Consider the following 21,446-nt stretch of genomic DNA (forward strand, 5'->3'; position numbering starts at 1 on the left):
GAACATAACATATCTTCAATTATCAATTGATCTTCTTTAAGTTTCTAATAAATTGTTAAATATGTATTAAATTGTATTAAAAATCACTTTCATTTGAAAAATAATAAAATGTTTCATAATCAAGCAACGGGCTATTTTCTAACAATTACTATTTATATTAAAAACTACTATAGCAACAACAATACCTATTATTGCTTTAACTAAAAACTGTTATTTAGGAACATCTGATTGTTTATGGAGACACATCTGGTTAGTAAATAAAATAATAATTATGTATTAATCGTAAGTCACGTTAAATATAATTTTGGGATCTCATTGCGAGTTTTTCTTCTCTTTAAAACAATTTTACTTAAGCTCGTATTAATATATTTAAACGCGGAACAATAGACCGTAGGGAGGGAAGTTTCTGGATTGGAAATGGCTGTAGGGGAAAATAATTAATAGGTGGTCAAAATATAAACCTTTATAGCTAAAACTATAAAAGTACACTTTTGACAGAAATAAGAAAAGGACATCATGTATCTGGACGAAAGGAACATTAACTATAAGCACATTGGCTACTTTTTAGGGACTACATAATATGTAATTTAATCCTACGAATGGACAAACATAATCAGACAATTTCATAGTGTCGCACACTAAGTAATACTCTTTAAAATAGTTGAACTAGGATTCTTTAAAGTTAATCAAAGCCAATGTCCAGCACACTTAAACCTTTCGGAACTATACTTCAGCCAGCCGACTAACCCACACTAAGTAATAATTAACCAGCACACCTAATACGGGTTTTAGTCGTAATTAGGAATTATTTCTAATGATACCTAGTGCCAGATTAATGACTAATGTGATGTAAACGTGTAATAATAAATGTATAAGAAAATGTTTTAACTAGTAGAGAGCGACTCTGGATTTAAAAATTGCCAATCAGAACTGTTGTCTACTTTAGGTTCTTCAGTCTTAATATTTATTGAACCGAAGTTTGGCTCAACAAAACTTAAACAAAAAAAAACAAGAAAATTATGATTTATGTGATGAAATGTAAGACGTATGTGGGAAGAAATCAAAACTTATCAATATAAAGAACAAACAATTTCTCTTAAACTTAACTGGTTTAAAGTTTGATCCTCGACAGATTCTTTGTGTGAATGATTGTGTAAAAGAATAAAGTATATAATACAAATAAACTTACTCAGTAAACTGCGGTTCCAAAATGGTATGCATTAAGTCAGAACCGTCCGTGACATCATCAACTACGATTTTAATGTTCGCTGTATCGATGTAAGATTCTCTAAATGGACAAATGATAATATGTATGAATAGTCGTTCTAAAAATGTGTTACCAGAATTATTGTAACGATATTATTGGAATCTATAGCAAAAGAATTTGGTATAACAGAAGAATTTACTTTGATATAATGAGTTCTTTGAGAGTCAACGCATTTTCTTAAATAATAAATACACCTCTATACATAAAATACAGAACAACGCACTTTGGTGTCTACAGTTTTGCAGATGATGTATTTTATGGGAGTTAAACAATGTAGGCAAATAACTAGTGTTAGGTTTGAGCAACGGGCTACCAGACAAAAAAAAACACATAGGTCTGATGAGTAGGTATAAAAAATTAGTGATGGTTAGCGATTTGTTAGGTCAGATGATTTTCCTGACCTATCCCATTTGTACAGAATACATTTTTTAACAAACGTTTATGCTCAAAATTACCTGTGATTTTGATTGTATGCCATAATTCCAATGTTCAGTAATTTGAATAATTCCAATTATAATGTAAACACAAATAACCGAAATACCTACTAGCAATAATTATCAATCGTAAAAAAGCTGTATACTGCAAACAGTCACCGCCGTAAACAACGAACTATAATAAAATGTCACGTTTTATAATTACTAAATTTTGTGTGCACAATAAGATTTTAAGCTAAGAAAAACACGAACAGCTTGATGCTAAATAGCCACTAGTTAATAATACTCCTTCTTTGTATTTATTAATTTATTGTTATGAATATACCAAGTCTCTGTATCGTTTACGTTTGAGAGGTGTCTTGGAGCTAAGATATGATTTTAAGAGAATTTAATCATTTTAAGTTTTAAAATACCTACACATGTCTGCGTAATAGCTTACATTTTATTAGTCATTGTGGAAAAATACACGAGTTAAATTTATGTTTTTTTATTTCCCAAAATGGCTTCGAATTTTTGAAATAATTATATTGTTGTAGACCACACAATATGCTTTTTCCAACTGCCAAACTTTATATATTATTCATAAAACAAACTGTACAGCTATACAACATTTTTTAAAAAGTCCGTCCAAATTTGTTTTACTTTTTTGTATATATATTAACAGCTGTGCAAATAAAATATGTCCATCTAATGTAATTAGTTTTATAGTTAAATTACAAAATGAACTGATTAATATGATAATGCTACATATGTCTAAATAAAACAAAAGAACTAGTCACGCATTTATTAAAAATTTATATACATAGAAATTATTTAGTAACGATAGAATTAAAAAACGTATTTCAAAATTTTTGGTCGTTAAATACTGGTAGTTTTGATTTTAAAGAATTAAAGGTATGTTGATTGAGAATATAATACATTTTTTACTCAATACATAATACATTTTTGATAACATTGATAACGAATCAGGTGGTCATTAAATTTAACCTGATCTAAGCCTTAAGGAAAAAAAAAAGATTTACATTAGAAATTATTTTTTTTATTATTTAACAAGTCGAAGTTATTAATCGATTTTTGAGTAAAAAATAAAATAGCCCAATAGTTGAGCTTGCAATATGTAATGATCAGTTTTAGAACCCAAGCCAGAAAAATTTGTCTTAATTGATAAATTTTGTAATTTACGAACGTTGCCCAGTCTGGGCGCCGGCCAAAATAAGCAAATTATAAACACTCCAGAACAATTTTTTTAGGATTTGCCTATAAGCTCCATGGTTCATGAGCAGGTGTTCAGTACATATCGGACTGGAGGAAACACAATTTTAAAAACTTCCACATTATCCTTCGAAATTCAGAAGGTGCAAAATGTTTTAGACTCGGTGAAAAAACCATAAACAGACGCCTGAAGGCCCGCCTCCCACAGGACACCTTATTGTCGGGCTCTTCCAGCGAAAAGTGAAGAAAACACAAACTAGTATACATAAAATGTTACCGATTCATTACATATTATATTATCATTGACCTTATTATTTAGCTTCGGTGCGGAGCTGAGAGTTAGAACTTTTAGTGGCTATAATTTCGAGAAAAAAAGTCGGATCGAGTTGACGTTTATAAGTAATATATTTTATTTGGTATGCCCGCACACGTCAGTTGTATCAAATTTAAATTAGACCCAATTCTCAGAGGGGGTTCAAGTTTTTTTGTATTTTTAGTTTTTTAGCTGTAATTTTAGTACCTTTAAGTTGAAAATTTGTCAGTAGTTAGAACTCATATGTGTTCATAACATATTAAATGAAAAAAAATTCGGCACTATAGTTTTTTTTTTAATTGCCGGAAAACTGTGTTTTCGCAGATTGCGTATATTTTAAAAAATCACCTAAAATCTTAAAAAAAAATTGTATCAAATCATTAAAACAATTTTATGTAGATCTATGAAGAATGATACTATTAAGTTTTGTGCTCAAGTACCACTTTTGACTTTAAGTTACAACAAATTCAATTTTTTTTTTTCTTAAGTTTTTTCTGGCTCATTATAATTGAGAACTGATATTAAATTCGTAATCACCGACCCTCAAAACATATAATTTTGACCACTTCTTAAAAATCATCATAATGACGTTTTTTTTTTAAATTTTCTTTTGTTATTCAATAATAACGTAATTTTAAATTTAATTTAAAATAAAATAGAGAAGTCAATATTGTCTATGAGGTGTATAAAACCCTATCGCCCTCCCCCTCCCTCCTAGACTCACTTCAGGTAAATGTCAGGTAAATTACTTCAGGTAATTATTACCAGATAAAGTTCTGAAACTCTCCATTGCACGTGTACTTGTCGAGGTGTTTCTAATAAGACCTTAAACAACAATATCCGTTTATCGGTTTAGAATTGATCTGCAAGTGGAAAGAAAAATATCTATAATTGACTAATTTTTTTCAACTGTAAACAACTTAAAGTAATATATTTTTATTTATTTAAATTCGTAGTTTGTATCTTTTTGACAAGCTTTTTCAAATTGTTATTATTAAATGATTTCAATGTACATTTTTGTCTTTACAATGTATTTATCGATATTTAGTATTCCTACCATCAGTGGGTTTATTTGACAGATATTTTATCACTTTCAGTGATCTTATATAATTCCTGGAAATCATGTGTTCTCTGTATTATAGTATTTTTTTTTAACTGTTTATAGCGTTCACCTAATACTTTATATTTAGCGCTCCATGTCGGTTTTTTAGACCCCAGCACACCTTAGTCATAATGTACACATAAGTTTTCCAAAAACATGTTTTTTTGGGCCACAAAAATACCGCTTTGCGCTTACGGGTGGACTCAACTATTTTTCGTAGCAACTAAACGGCGTAACGCCATTTTCAGATGTACAGGGTGATCAATTTAACGTGGAACACTTAATATTTTTTAAGCAAATTGCAATTTTGTAGATTTTTCTTTAAAAAAAAAATATATTGTTTATATTATTTTACAACATTATGAAATTACTAAATATTTAACTTTTTTGGGATTATCCTAAGGTTTATCGACTTTCGACACTTATAAACCCTAAATAGAATCAACTATGTCATTAGAAAGATCAAATAGTTTGGCCATATTAAGTATAGAGTAATCTATAACCAAAACAATTATAAATTACGATGGTATTATTAAATCATTTCCATCAAATCATTCTCACAGATAATTTTGGAAAACCCAGAAAAAGCTAATATTTTTTTTAAAAATTATAAACTTTTTGAATACTTTTATGTTAATATTGTTAAGTTTTTTCTTAACTGTTATAAATAATATTATATTGGCTATGTCTGAGTTATATTTTATATATATATTTAACTATGTACCACTACTTAGAAATGCAATTTATAAAATAATATATTTATTGACAACGTATTTAGAGTGGTTTAACTCTCTCTAAGTATTCGTTCACATCTAAATGTTTTTTTATAATGTTAATTATTTTATACTTAATGAACTTCTCCAAAAAACTGCTGTAAACCGCTTTTCTGAATTAAATACTAGCTACGCCTGTTATATTTTATAAAGTGTGTTTTGATCTTCATCAAACCCTTTAGGCTTACCAGTTACTATTTAAGAATACTAAAATAACTCTTCTTTAATCAACCCTTAATATAATGTGCTGGTTTCTGAAGTAACTAAAAAATATTATTTTTATCGGCCAAAATAAAAAATCAACTTTTAATGCTTGTAAGCAAGCGATAGAAACATCTCCATTTCCATCGGCCCATTAAAAACTTAACTAAATTTAACTAATTAAAACTAAACAGATTTTGTTTTAAATTAATACATTTTTTATTTTTAATTAAATTAATAAAATTGATTTTAATTTAATAAAATTGATTGCGCAGAAATACTTGATATTATCCCTTTTAATGTTCCTTCAGTTCACCTACGCTCTCAATCATTATTCTATAGTTCCCCTGTTCGACAGAACTACAATCTTTTTGCTCCGGTCAACCGAATGCAATGAAATTAGGCCTAAAGTAGACTTCTTTTTTAACTCTGTAGCCATAATAAAGAGATCGGTTTTAAATAGTTAAATCATTTATACTGATTTTTGTGTATTTAATACTTGTTGTATCCTCAAATATTTTTTGTAATGTTTTTTGTTTTTGTGTAATAACTTTTAAAATTTACTTTAAACTGTACTCTTGCCCTTTGGGGCATCAATTTAGTAATACATAAATAAATAAAAATGTTTGATAAAATATTTACATTAAGTAAATTAGTTAGATATTTAGGAAAAAAAAGAATTTAATACAGTCAGCGAAGAACATGAATAAGGGATCTCAAAGTATTGAGACAAAAAATAAGATTTAAAAAAACATTAATTTTAGTAGTTCTTGAGCCAGTTCCGTGGCAGTTTCTTTTAAGTCGTCTTAGAGGCCGGAATGGAGTTAAACAGAGGCAATATGGATTGAAAGGCCCGAATTGTTTTGGTTTTTGAAGATTTTGCTGATCACCAGATAATAATACCATAAGTTCATATTGGGTTCAAAAGGGTAGTGTAAAGTAGGAGCTTGTTTTAATTGGTATTTTTGAGTGTAAAAGAGGTCGAAGCATATCGTTTTGATAGTTGAGTGCTTTGCGTTTTTCTTTTAAATGTGGTGACCAGGTTAGGAGCTCGTTAAATATTAAGCCTAAATATTTGATTTGAGAACATTGGGGAATGGGGGTTTCATTTAAAAACACAGTGTGACATGAGCTGATTTTGCTTCGTTTAATTTTATTTTACAATTTTTTAGCCAGGTTTCTAGTGAGTCCAGGTATATATATTATATTGTATATGTAGTGAGAGAACGAGAGTTGTGGAAAAACATATTATCCTGGCTGGCCACAACCACGTTGGTATTGGGTTGGTTTAAATACGATTTATGTAAGAACAATTCAGAGGACGAAAATTGATCGTACGTACTTCAATTTGAAAAGTACTTTAATTACATATTATTTTTCAACCCACTATCGTGTGCTAAATTCCAAGTTTGTAAAATTGTTATTGTGGTTGTGTGTTGATTTAGAAAAGTGTTTTTGCGTGGGCTATTACTCATATGTTATTCACTTCGATACGAACCGAGAAAAATAAAACGCCAAAAACAATGATTCATATTTGTGTTTTTACACCCAATTGGAAACCTAAATTTGAGACTCTGGTTGAAAAGTTCTGCACGCTTTGGACAACAATTTCTTATTTATTGCAAATGGTCTATCTGGTCAACATCACATCAAAATAATATGTTTTCTCCGTATTTCAATGAATAACACTTAAACTGTGTTTTCTAGTAAAACACTAAATACACAATTTTTTTGGAAAAGTAATAACAATAATAAAACCATATTTTGTTTCCAAAAGGGTTTAAATGAATATTTTCACAAAATGATTTGTCCTAGATGTCGAAATTTAGGTCATTAGGCATAATATAACTTTTATCGGATACAACTAGAAAAACTATTTTATCTCAATTACACTACTCTAAGTTCATTAAATAGGTAGATCACAAGAACATAAAAACAATTATGTTACCATTATTTTAACACGATACCAATCATGTTGCACACCATAACGATACTTACGACGGGTTAAAGCTTCTATACGTATACGATACAAAAATAAACCAGAATATAAACCAAATTCGCCTCACCAAAATTCAAATACATTTTAGCTTTGCTGCAGAGCGAAGCTTCAAATTTAAATTTAAAATAGACCCATTTCCCACCCCTTAGAGGGGGTTCAAGTTTTTTTTAGTTTTTACCCGAAATTTAAGAACCTTGAAGTTGAAAATTTGTCAGTAGTTAGAGCTCATATGTATTTATAACATATTAAACGGAAAAAAAATTCGGCACTATAGTTTTTTTTTAATTGCCGGAAAACTGTGTTTTCGCTGATTACGTATATTCTAACAAAAACACCTAAAATCTTAAAAAAAAATTGTATCAAATCATTAAATAATTTTATGTAGATCTATGCAGAATGATACTATTAAGTTTTGTTCTCAAGTACCAATTCTGACCTTTAATTTACACAAATTCAGTTATTTTTTTTTTCACTTAAATTTTTTCTGGCTGATTAAAATCGACAACTTATATTAAATTCGTAATTATTATACCTTAGTATGGAAGTAAAACACAATTAGATTAATATAAATAATAATACTCGCTGAAGTTTATTTTGAAACCCAAATTACACGAATGACGAGTTGTGCCGGTGTAGCACTCGCTTATGGTGGACAATTCCCGTCATATATATTTATATAAAGTTTTTCAGCCGAGTCTACAACCACGAAAGAGCATATTCATATCTCGTTGAAGTACCAAATAAATTTAGAGTAGTGGTGGAATAATAGATAAAATACTATAGTATATAAACAAGCAGTAACAAGGTAGTATAATATTAAAACATCAAGTTTCTGGCTAATATGGTAGAGTTTAATATTTGGCTTAAAACAATTCATAGAGAATTTGGGCCCTTAAACTATTTTGAATTTATCATTTAGTTCTAATTTGAACGTTGAACGTACAACACATCTCCTACCCCCTATTTCCTACCCCTATCTCTCACCCCTATCTCCCAGCCCCTATCCCACCCCAACCCCCAACCCCATCTCCGCGTCCTAACGCTTTTTTGGTAACACTAAGTAAATAACACTTTTTTCGGTTATGTGCCAGAGCTAAGATATGAAAATGTCAAAACTGCTGATACGTAACACCTCTTTCCTTTTTTAAATATTTAAAATAAAATCAAAAATAATATACTTAACCATAATTACATTTTTAATATTATATAGATAGACAATACAAATTATTACAAAATCAATATAAAATTACAATTTTTCGTACAAAAATAACAATTATGTGTAGTAACCATGTTTATATAATATGCAAAAATAATACAGTAAAATACTTGTTAATAATCACTAGGGGAAAAACGCTGAAAGGGTTTTTAATTCTAACAAGGTTAGAATGTAAGAATTTCCTTAATTTTTTATACGCTTTGTCACAATTTGGTGACCAATGCCATTTAATATCCCTATGTAGAAGCAAATAAAGTGGTTTTAAAATATCTATTGCGTTAGGTATACATTTAATATAATATGTTACCAATCCTAAAAACGATTTCGGCATTGTTTTATTTTCTGGAATTTGAGCTGAAGAAATAGCGTCAGTGTGTTTTGACAATGTGTGTAAGGCTAGCTCGTCAATTTTATGATCTAGATATTCAATTGAATTTTTTAGAAAACAACATTTATTTTTTTAACTCTTAAAACACATTCCGAAAGAACATAAAGTAATTTTTTTAACCTATCGTTATGTTGCTCTACCGTTTTACCCGCAAGTATTACATCATCTTGAAATACACCAACCCCTTCTAAATTTGCAGCACTGGCAAGCTCCAGCACTTTTGTGTGTGTTAATGTTAGTATATTTTCGATCTGTCTCTTTAATTACCATTTGTTGGTACGCATCTTTAAGATAACTTTTAGAAAAATACTTTGAACCGCTAATGTTTGCGTATAGATGTTCTATTTTAGGTAATGGTAACTCCGTTCCCTCCAAAACTGGGTTTAATTGTAATTTTAAAGTCACCACAAATTCTTACTGTGCCGTCAGATTTTAAAATTGAAACAATAGGTGTTGCCCATTCACAAACTAAACGATTTATTTCTGTCTCTACTTTACTTTTTAACGCTTAAGGAATTGATCTGGGTTTATAAAATTTGGGTATAGCCCCATTTTTAATATTTAATGAAATTTCATATTTATTAAATGTCTCCAAATCATCTTTAAATAGTTCTTCAAAGTTTTTTAATATTTGATCCAGATCTAAATTATCACCGTCATTTACATTTTTATATAAGGGTGAGTAACTAATTGTATGTAAATCATTTCTACCTATCAAAGGAGGGCCTCCCTTTTCAATGACATAAATACACATTTTAAAAGCCTTGTTTGAATATTTCGCATTTACATTTATATCTTAGTATGAAAATAAAAACGTTTCTGAAAAACCCATAAGCATTGAAGATCTTTTAGAGCCGCGGTTCTGTTGAAATGGTCATGAAGAAATCATTGCCAAAGTTGTCAATTTATATTAAAAAATAAGTCACCATAAAAATGAAAAACAATATAATAATTATTATATGGCTTCATTAGAAACTGCCGTTGGACGGAATAAATAAAACGAATTCTAAACCTATTGAGTCCTATTTTTTCCTTCAGTGGTTGTACAGTTTTAAGATTTTGATGGAATTAAAAAAAATATATTATACGATGTACATTTTTATTTTTTTATTTTAGTTAAATAATTTTATATTTTAGTTAATTAAAACGAGGAAAAAAATTAGTTTTAAACAATTATTAAAAACGACAAACGGACGTTCAACTAAAACCTATTAATTTAACAGTGGATATTTATATAAAAATTATAATAACCCAATTTATCTAACTAATTGATTTAAAGTCTTGCAAATGCATTACGGTTATTGTAGAAATCTCATTTTTTTAAAAATATTTCAAAAGGCTACGGATTTTTTGATTGGCGTTATAAACTTCAAAGAACAGTCAAATTCTCGTTTACCAAAAAAATAGCTTAACAAGCATAACTTAATTAATATACAGGTTGCTATAAGATATTTCAAAGTCACTCCTCCCTAAATCCTGTTACCGAAGGGAGGAAAAATAACAATGTCCTTGAAAATGACTTTGTACGGTAAAAACAAAAAATGATTCACATAGGTGGTTTTATTATAACTTTATAAAAATCGTCAACAAGTCAAGTTGGCCTTGACATTCTAAAGACCACGACGAGTATTTGTCGTACACCGTTATTATAATGCAAGTTTAACATGGGTATCTAAAAAATAGACACAGTCTTTTGGCTTTGCACAATATAGTTTTAACACAAACGAGCACTGTTTTTCATTTATGTAAACAGTGCAAAATTTAAACGCACATCGAATCACACGAGCGTTTTTCTAAAGTAAAAAAATTGTGTTTTCGAGTAAACGCTTAGGCAAGAATTCAGTAAACAACAATAGTTTAATGCAAAATCATATTTTTAAACCTTTGTGTACTTTTGAGCTCGATGTCCCTTTTAAAACACATGCACCGATGTGCGAAAATATGCAAGAACTTCACTTTTAACAATTAAAATAATTAATACACATATGCACGGACTTAGCATTAACGACTTATTGTTTCGCATTGGCCTACAATGAAAAACCCCTTGTTTTTTTGAACATTTACCACCAATTTTAAATTGAATGGAACACAAAGCAATAGGCATTTGTGAAGTCGATAGACTTTTTTTTTTATAAAATTAGACACTCAAACCAAAATATGTTTTCAAAGATAGGATGAATACAGTTAGGATTTGTTTTTTAAATTTTAAGAAGAAAAAAAATCTATATAATTGATATTTAATAAGGTCACGTGTAGTGAAATGAGAAAAAGAAAAAGATACTTTTTCTCGGTAAAATTTGATTTTTCTTTTGATTTAGAAGAAAAACGATAAAAACAATTATTTTTTCGGTGAGGCTATAACCTACCTTTTTGGAAAATGTAAAAAAAAACTTTTAAATAACAATAATAATTGTACTCGTGCCATTTTCTAGCTATGATGAAAACATACTTTGTTTAAGTGTCCAATTCTATAAAAATATATTTTATCAATTTTATAAATATGAATTAAAAAATACTTAAGATGGCGGCGTCTTTAAAATAAATGGGCAAATAAAAAAATGTTTTGTTATTTTTTTGGCTCCCCGGAAAAACATTGAGTTCATGGATATGTTAAAGCATTACGGTCCGTATTACCACCATGATTTTTTTTATGAGGTACAATTATATGTTTACTGAAAATTTAAGTAAGATGTTTTTGCATTTTGGACACAAAAAAATGTAAACAAGTATGTTATCTTATCCCCTGTGGGGGGGGGGGGCAGAATACACCCACGGCAATCCATGCCCGTCGTAAAAGGCCACCAAAATGGACCTAGCAATGGGCAGCAACATTGTTAGTATCAAGTATAGATTTATCTATACTTGAATAACATCCCTTGATAATAAGAGATGCCATTGCGATGCAGAAGGCAACGGGAAACCACTGCATTAATTTTTCCCAAATATCAAGCAATGAAAGTTAAACATCAGAGAAGAATAGAGAATCAGATTTACAACGAAAAGGCAAGGCCTTTAGTAGAGAAGAAGGAGAGAAGACGACGTTATCTTAAGCTTGACCGCTAGATTGCGTCACACGCATAAATTTTGTTCTTTGTAAACTCCTCTACAAGAGTCTTGACCGATGAAGTAGACTTGGCCGCTCTCCTGTTCTCCAGCAGGTTGGCCTTGGCCTCTGCCTGGATCAGACTCTTCAGAGCCGCCGCTTTGTCCGTTATGCCCTTGACAATATTACCTTACTGAAGTTCTTCTTCTGAAATTAGAGGCCTCATTTTAGGCTAAGACCAACCAATAAGTCCACTAGTCAACAGAATATATATATATATATATATATTAGAGTGGTCCTTAGTCATAGATAAAGAATTTTTTTTAAAAGTTTTTCAATGGGCTACCCCGCCATTTTGTTCATTACTATGAAATACAAATTTGGGTAGAATTTGGTTTTGATAACTCCCCCCCTTCACGTGCCGCAAGGGGATTAAAAAATGACCAAATGGGGTAGTTTTAAAGTTTGAGTTTAAATAAAAAAAACTATTGCATTTAGCATAAAGTTACATATTAACTTTATGATAGATCATTAAATTCTCTATAAAAAAGATTTTCACACATTTTTCCAATAAATAGCACCTAGCCACCGGCCAGTAGGTACTTGAAGAGACAAACATTTTTTTATAGGAAAAAACATGATTATTTTATTTTGTTCCCTGGTCGATTTCTATACTTTTCTTTCTTACAATAGTTTTCGTTTTTCACAATATATTTGATTAAACGATCTTTAAATACATAATGGTTGATCGTATGAAATTTTTCCTAATAATCTATTATGTAGGCAATTTAATTTTGTATAAAGCGCATAAAAAGCGTTTTACATGATTTCCAATCGTTAATCAAACATATTTAAATAACCGTAGAAAACCAGTTTTTCCAAATAAATTATGTTTTATTTTTTTTTCTTGGATAATAATGCATTTTTGGGGAAAATGTGTGAAAACCTTTTTTATAAAGAACTTAATGATCTATCATAAAGTTAATTTGTAATTTTATGCCAAATGCAATAGTTTTTTATTTAAACTCGAAAAACTATGAAACTACCCCATTTGTTCATTTTTCAACCCTCTTGCGGCACGTGAAGGGGGTGAGTTATCAAAACCAAATTCTACCCAAATTTTTTTGATGAACAAAATGGCGGGGTAGCCCATTAAAGTTTTAAAAGTTCATAAATAAGAACCACCCTATTATGTATATATATATATATATATATATATATATACAGGGTGACACATTAATGATAATACGCTTATTTTTCCTTAGAATATAGCAATTTTGTAGTATTTATTTTTTTGAAAACATGTTTTTACACGAACTCAAGTGTCTCCAATTATTACCAAAATTACAAAAAGTGAGTGTCTTGTACTTTGTTGAATGTACTTTGATAAAAATATTTGAATTACAGGATTTAGCAGCAAATTTGAAGGTACTCGTATATTATTGTTGTAAGGTGTATGTTTTACAACGATATATTATTTTGTTTTCATCATCGATGGGCAAAAAGTAGTCGAAGTAAACGAATGTAGCCAAATAACGGCTGAAAACGTTTAGTACTTTTTCTGGGGGTCTAAAAAAGGTGGACTTTTTAAACTTAAATTCAAACTTATACGCTTGATTTCCTTTTTAAATAAAGAAAATTTTGCCGAAATTACAGAGCAATCTTTAGCAATTGATATTTTGATTATTTTTTTATGCTAACTACTAAAAGTAACGATAATTGTGTAAAATATTGAAATTTGTCATAAACAGTCGAACAAACGGTGGCCTCAGTTTACAGGTCTTCTTTTTTTTTTTTTTTTTATTCAGCTGCTACGGCTGACGATACACAAATACAAATTTTTACGTCTTGGGACAAAATATATATTATAGGCAAATTATGAAATGTAGTACCTACATTTATTTTTATGTAACTTACAAAAAATTGTAACATGAAATCATTAAAAGGCTCAATTTTTTGTAATTTAATACATAAAAAAAAGGTAAAGGAAATAAGTAAAAAAATTCAAAATTATGGAAAAATGCAAAAAAATTAAAAATCGTCATGAGCGGTTACAATTTATTAATTTTTTTAAATGTAATTTGATCATCTGCAGAACATATTTATGTCAACTTATTGTATAACGATATGAACGCAGAACATTGTTGTGTCGCTTTAACAACAATTAAATATAATATCTAGTATGGATACCTATTGACTTCGAATAATAGTTTCTGAAAACCCCCTAGAGATTAAACATCCTTATTATCGTCATACTGATTTGCCAATTTTCTATAACATCCCCACTCGCTGCATTAATATAATATTAAGTTATAATTTAAATTTTATGATAACTAGTACCGTCATTTGGGTAAAGATGGAGTGGGCATAAATGGCTATCGCCTAAAATTCTGGTGTCTGGCTAAGTAGCTTAAGAGTTAAAACAACAAGCATCTGGTAGGAAAAATAATTGCAAAGTATTAAAATTAATCATTTGGGAGCAGGTTTAAACTTTAAATAGAATTTCCTCATAAACATGATTCGTACTAATTGTATGCAATAATTATAGGCTAATTTTAACTACATTATTGCCTTCACAGTGCTTTTATCAATACCTATTTCATATTTCTACTAAATAAAATATACTATAGGCGGCAATGTCACATAAACAACTTTATGAAAATTATTTCATCAACCAGCAATTGTTTTCGTCTTAACTTCTTCCGTTTGTTTTTCCTTTAATCGTAATTATTTTTATTACAATTTTCGCTGTTTAAATACTTTTTTAAAACACTATCGCCATTTTAAAATTAACAGTATTTGCTACGTTTGATTGTCAAACCGCATAAAACTTCATCACACATCCTGATTCCAGACACGGTGATAGTTTTTATAAATTGTTTTTCCAATATGTACTGTTTTTTTTTTTAATTAGTATAACTCAGTACATTTTTAAGACACGCGGTTTTAACTACTGGCGTTTAGAAGAATATGAAAAGACTTTCGAGATTGATTATGGCTGTAGTAAAGTTTTTACTTGTTAAAAAAAAAAAAGTTGTGTTTACTTAGTATACCATAAGTTTTTTCTAGAATGGGGTACATAAAATTCACTTAAAAATCTGTAGGGAAGCTTTGTTTTATTAGGGAAAAACCAAACTGAATGGGGGAATTACGATATTACGGTAGTAGGTTTGTAGGTTGCAATGAGTAAGGGTGAATCAACAAGTCAACAACTGGTATCTGAAATATATTTGCATTATGGTGTAGGATTTTTTTGTTTGTCTGTATAGACTGCTAATTTTTTAGGGGTGCAAAGTTTTTGTTGCCGTAACATAAGACCTATCAGTTGAAAACATTTTTCAGGAGTCAGAGATCATAATATTATGTATCCATAACATATTAGACGAATAAACAAATTCGGGAGTACATTTTTTTTTTTTATTGCCGGAAAACTGTTTTTTGCAGATGTTAAATGTTTAAAAGAAATTATCAAATCATGCCGATATTTTAACGGATACTATTTAGAGTGGTCCCGGTTGGAAATTCAAACATTGACAATTTTATACGTTGTTTTTGTGGTTAGATCGGCGGTTTTTTCTGCCTAAAATGTATGAATATACATCGATGAAAACAAAAAATATACTCAGACATTCTCATGTGTGCACAAGTGCCGAAATTTTATGTTTTTTCGAAAATATTTTCGATTTATTATAACTATAAAATGTCCTATCAACCAAATCGCACATGGAAAACCCGAAATTTTGACAACCCCCCCATCCCCCTGCGAGAAAGGTTGACATATTTTTGGCGCATTTTTAAGATTTAAGAACTGATAATTAGTCTGAAGATAGGTCTAACGAAAAACATAAAACAATATCAGTGTAGTGTATTTATGAATAGGACGTTTACTTTTTTGTTTTAGCTTCGATGCGGAGCTGAGAAGGTATTGTTTTTACAATGATGTGTTTTTATTTATTTATTTATTTTTTTTTTTTGTGTCTGGACCCACGATATCTCGTAAACCGCTCAACCGATTTCGTGTAGCCACTCTATAGATCAGTAATCATACCTGAAAGGTACTTTATCGGGCCAAAAAATTAAAAAATTCACCCCTTCCCCATCAAAATCGAAAAAAACATCTAAAAAATGTACAAATTTTTCAACTTATAATTACGATGCCCTATAACTTTTTTAAAAATAGTTGAATATGTTCCAAATTTATATGAATTGTTCTTCAAACATAGTACTATCGATAAACATTAACACACCAAAAAAATATCATAAACCGTTTCTCTTAGAAGGGATAGAATTTTTTTCTTTATATCACTTTTTCAAGCAAAGTTTTAGAGATTTAGATCTGAAAATTAGACCATTACCATTTTAGATCTACCTACCTAAAATGGAACTATAACATATACAACTTTTTTAAAAATCTGTAGTCAAATTTTTTTTTATTAAGGAAAAACCCCAAAAATAGGGTAAATTTACACTTTAGCCGTAGTCAGTTTCTAGGTTGCTGTGTGTGTGTGAATCAATAGTCAACAGGTTATGAAAATATTTTCATTATATTGTTAATTACTATATATGAGTAACTATGACAGTACATTTTTATAGACAGACGATCAACCCTCATCGTATCCATCCTGCACAAGACTAAATATTAAATTTTAAGTACATTATTGCTGGTCCCACGATATCTTCTAAGCCACTTTAACTAGTTTGAACATACTATCCACAGATCCGCATCGAAGCGTTTATTTAAAAGTGATTTTATCACATTCAGTTATGATAAAATCTGTAGACCTGTGACCTCTCCGTCCCCACCATGCCCCGACCCCACTGTACTGGCTTTTTATAATTCTGTAATTCGATTTAAAGTTTTTTTTTGAAGACCAAAGTAGGACAACGAATGATACAAATTTTGGTTGTATACTTTATTAATTCACATTCATCCATCTTAAGTAAGAGAAGTCCAACCATAGTCATCGTGTTGATGTATCATTCTTTATAAGAATATTGTCAGTCGTATGGTGTCAAAATAATATTTATCGAAAAATATAAGAAAAACAATAAACCCAGACTCACACTTTGGTCATACAATTGTAACTACAGCTATACGTTTTTGGGTAAAATTTTAAAAACGTTTACTCGTTTTTGTTATTATACCATCCAGTAGTAATTTTTATAATGTTTTTTTTTCTCGCTTAATACTATTTGTATATCAAACAGGTATGAACATTTTGCTGAAAAAATTGTGTTTTCGTGTTAACGCTTAGGCGAGAATTCGATAAACAACACTTCAAATAACATTTTTAAATATTCGTTTACTTTTGAACTCGGTGTCGCTTTTAAATCACGTGCGCCGACTTGCGAAAATATACAAAACCTTTTCCAACAATAAATTGAAATAATTTATAAATCGCATTGGCCTAAAATGAAACCACTGATTTGTTGAAAATTTACCACGAACTTTTGGTGTCACCGCAATAATAAATATTTTAATATTGAGTACAATACAAGGTAATGAACGTTTTTAAAATTGATAGATCTGTTTTATAACTTCGATGTGGAGCAGCAATGCTATTGGTCTTTGCAACGATGTGAGCTTTTTTTTGCGTCTGTATACATTGTAACTTTTTTAATACTTGACCAATTCTTTCGATTGGCAACTCTATAAATCACAAAATGTATCTACTTGGTATCGAGTCGGATCGATTTGAAATTAAAGTTTCAATATTTACTAGCTCTATTTTTTATTTTTATTTAAAAAATAAAAGATCAGGGTATGGTATATTATTCTTGAAAACTAATTTGTCCAAAACATTATTGCATTTTTGTATATATTCTACGGCTGTTTTTTTTTTTTTTTTTGTTACCTCGAGATGCAAATGTCAAACTACGCTAGCATATCACATGTATTTTGTTTAATTTGATTAAGCCAAGGTTAGACGACAAAAGGTGTTAACACCAACGGTAAAAAAAACATAGTAGATAGTAAACCTATGTAAAAAGATGTTTTACAGAAAAATACTTCAAATATTATAATATTTGCAAAACATCCATGATGTTCAACATATTTCATCTTACTTCCATTTAAAGTATTAACCACGTTTTCTCGAAAAATAAAATGCACATTAACTGTTATAACCATTTATTAAAACTCATTTTCTTCATAGCAATAGTATAAGTGATTTATTAATAAAATAAGCCATAGTCAAATTAGACTAATTAAATAGTGTACCTTTATATACAGGGTGACTGGTTAATTATGCCCCTATCAATATTATAAAAAATTAAATACTTTTAGCTTCGATGCAGAACGGAGAAGGTATTTGTTTTACTCTGATGAGGGCTTCATTTTTAAGACCTCATTTAAGAGTAATTTTAAGAAAATATTGAAAAATGTAGTACAATGTGTACGAAAAAATCTTGGAAAAAATTGTTTTTCAAAATATTAATATCTTCTGAGAAAATGAGTATCTTACGCAAAATGAATCACCCTGTATATGTAAAATGGAGTTTTACCACGGTAAATAAAGAATTATTATTATTACAGTTTCAATTATGATTAACCATTAAAATACCATAAGTAACTAATTAAATTTCAAATTCATTAGGAACAACAAATAAATAGAAATTTTTTTGATATAATATTTTTTTTTATTTCGATACAACTAGATTCACAAACGTTGCGTTATGCAATCACTCCGACCATTGAACTAGATCCAAGAAATGCAAAAGCCATCTATAATCGAACGGCGAGCAGATGCTTTTCAATTCGTTCATAAAGCCTTTGAAACTCTCAGAGACTTCTGCGGTCAAATTGTTGATGTTGAGCTCATCACGGTCGAAAGTGAAAATGAGCAGATCGACTTTACTGGAACCGTGTAGTTCGTTTAGGATCTCATTGGCTTTCGCCTTAACTCTGGTTGAAATTTTTCTTATTTCTTCGATGTTTGCTTCACTTTTCGTCTTGAGATCCGATATGACGGCCACGAGGAATTGGTCTTTGAACGCCGTCAATTTCAACACGTCTTGGACAACGTTTGCAATAGCGTTTTTGATCTGTCCCAGCGTCGTCGGATCGGTGCGTCCGTCTGTTAGCTGTTTCTCGAAAACGTGCAGCCTTACCGCAAGGTGACAATACAGTCTAGCGTCGATAATCCTGACCAACAAGAGTTGGTGGTCCATCCGTTCGTACGGTGTGTAAATCCAAGTGCGGTTTTCGAAAAATGTTCTGGTCGCCGGCACCTCGGTTAGGTGTTTTTCTTTAGCCACGTTCCAATCCACATTGGTATGGGCTATTTGCCCGAACAACAATTCACCGTGGTCTTCCCAGAACGGTTGTAAATACAAAAGTTTTAACAATACGCTGTACCTGCGATCGAGTGGAAACGGTATACGTCTTAGATCTTTCAAAAAATGTTCGTGTCCCTTGGAGTTTTTCAAAATGAAAGCCTCCGGTGCCATGGCTGCTTCCGGAAGGTTTTTTTCACGTATACAAGTGTCGATAAATTCCGAAACGCCGGTTTGCAGAAGACTGTCGCTTTTGAACGGGTCTACGCGGAGTCTGAAACCACCTGTAAAGTCTTCGTGGTATTCGATGGCGAACGTTTTCAAAAAATGAGTCCAAAGCCACTTGCCCGTTTTCAAATTTTCGGCCAGCAACAGTTCAACTATCATCGTGGTATCCAGTAGAATTTCTCTTAATTTTCGTAAAACGTCCGTGTCATAACCAAAACGATTTTCAGATATGATATTTTGCAACACGTTATTCAAGAACTCCGCGTTCGATTTGGCGATCACGCAAAAACTGCATTTGATATCCCGGGCTTTTTTCTCCAGATCATAGCGGATTTTTAGGTTTTTATCGTTCCCAGAGAATTTGGAAACTGCTCCCAATAACTGCTTGGGGATGGTCGATTTTTTGAACGTCCTCACATTGTCTACGTGGCGCACCAAGTTTATGTGAGGCGTAGGAATGAATAACCGTGTGTGGGTGATCTAAAATATATATAATTATACAGATGTAAATATTAAAAAGTATCTTTAAAAATACGCCAAGTTCGCCTTATCTTTTAACAACTAATAGTACTTATTGTTATATGAACTGTTTATAAATAAATATGTGACTTGGACAGCCTCGAAACAATCCTAATATATATATATATATATATATATAACGCCAAATATTTCATAGAAAAGTAAAAAAAAACGACCACAGTAATCGAAATAGTTGAATTAATTGTGTGTAAAAAAAAAAATAATTGCCGGTTTTTTTAAAAACTTTTTTATGAATTTTCACCTTTTTTTTCAAACGTTTTTATGATATCCCAGTTTGAAATTTACAAGTTTTATGTACGAATTTCTTAGCTTTTTGCAAAATATATTATAAAACTTCTCAAATTTGTGGCAAAATGAAAAAGCCGACTTTTTAGATTATAAAATATAGCCGAAGACACAAAAAAAAAAAAAAACCGATAATAATCTTTGTTTCTTATGTGAGAATATGATGTCAGCTTTCTGAAAAAAATCCAAACAATGTAAAAACTTTTTCATCGTAACCGACATGCAGTGTAATTTACAAAAAAAAACCTAGAGCATGTTTTAGGCTCTAAGCAGACTGTAGCTTTTTCATTATTATCAAAATATATTTTAGAGTAAGAAATAATTGTTTATAGTGAACAACTAATATCGGCCGCAAAATATAAATTATTTCACGGAATACTTATTGTTCATAATAAATGTTTACCTGGCTGTTACTTGTTGATTCCATTGTTTTAGTATTTAAAATTAAAGCAAAACAACATAGCAAAAATGCACAAAGTTTGGCGATCATTGTTATTTTATATTCTTAATTGCACTACAAGTCTCTTGTATGGTATGGTGTAATTATGACCAACCTACTAGAATCGCAAGACTTTATAGGACAGCCAAAGTATAGCGAAAAGGGATACTAGGTAAACAATTGTATTTTTCAACTTGTAAAACAACACTATTCATATGAATCATATTTTCGGTCTGTACTTCGACTACGTATGTTGACTTTGTATGCTTTGTCATGTTGGTTAAACTTAAATTATTGTTCTAGACCTTATACGATTCAAAAATCGAAGGTTATGATAAATCGTAATAGTTGACAATATTCTCCATTTTGACCTATTTTTCTAGTATTTGTGCACACAGACGTATGAATATGTTTTTTCAACTACTGATCTTTACATATTATTCATAAAACAAAATGAAAAAATATACAACATTTTTTATAAGTCCGTCTAAAGTTTTTTCGTTTTTTTGAATATTATATTTTATTTACAGTTCTTCTACTGTCCCCCTGTGCAAATTTAATATGTTCATTTGATGTCATTAGTTTTATATACAAAAATCACAGTGAACTTTTTTTTTGAACTGGTAGAAATAGTTGGATTGTAAAATATGATAATGCATGCTATATTGTTATATAACGCTATATATGTCAACATTTGTGGTAGTTTTGCTCCTAAAATTATAAAAATAATT

The 21,446-nt window shown here is 30.0% G+C and overlaps 1 protein-coding gene across 1 annotated transcript in view; it reads right to left on the bottom strand.

Annotated features, from left to right (window-relative positions):
• The window catches only part of LOC126836332 (uncharacterized), a 76,820-nt gene extending 56,019 nt beyond the window's left edge, over positions 1–20,801 (bottom strand). The window contains exons 1-2 of the mRNA XM_050569569.1: positions 20,680–20,801; positions 19,179–19,931 (exon numbers count right to left, since the gene is read on the bottom strand). Of these exons, the coding sequence (XP_050425526.1) occupies positions 19,179–19,931; positions 20,680–20,766 (840 nt within the window). The 5' untranslated portion in view covers positions 20,767–20,801. The remainder of the gene's footprint in view (positions 1–19,178; positions 19,932–20,679) is intronic.
• Between the last annotated feature and the right edge of the window lie 645 nt (positions 20,802–21,446).

Source organism: Adelges cooleyi, unplaced genomic scaffold (genome assembly GCF_023614345.1).
Source record: "Adelges cooleyi isolate 19-005CV unplaced genomic scaffold, UGA_ACOO_1.1 ACOO_flye_CR_arks_rails_tigmint_CR_PRNA_247, whole genome shotgun sequence".
NCBI classification, from domain to species: domain Eukaryota; kingdom Metazoa; phylum Arthropoda; class Insecta; order Hemiptera; family Adelgidae; genus Adelges; species Adelges cooleyi.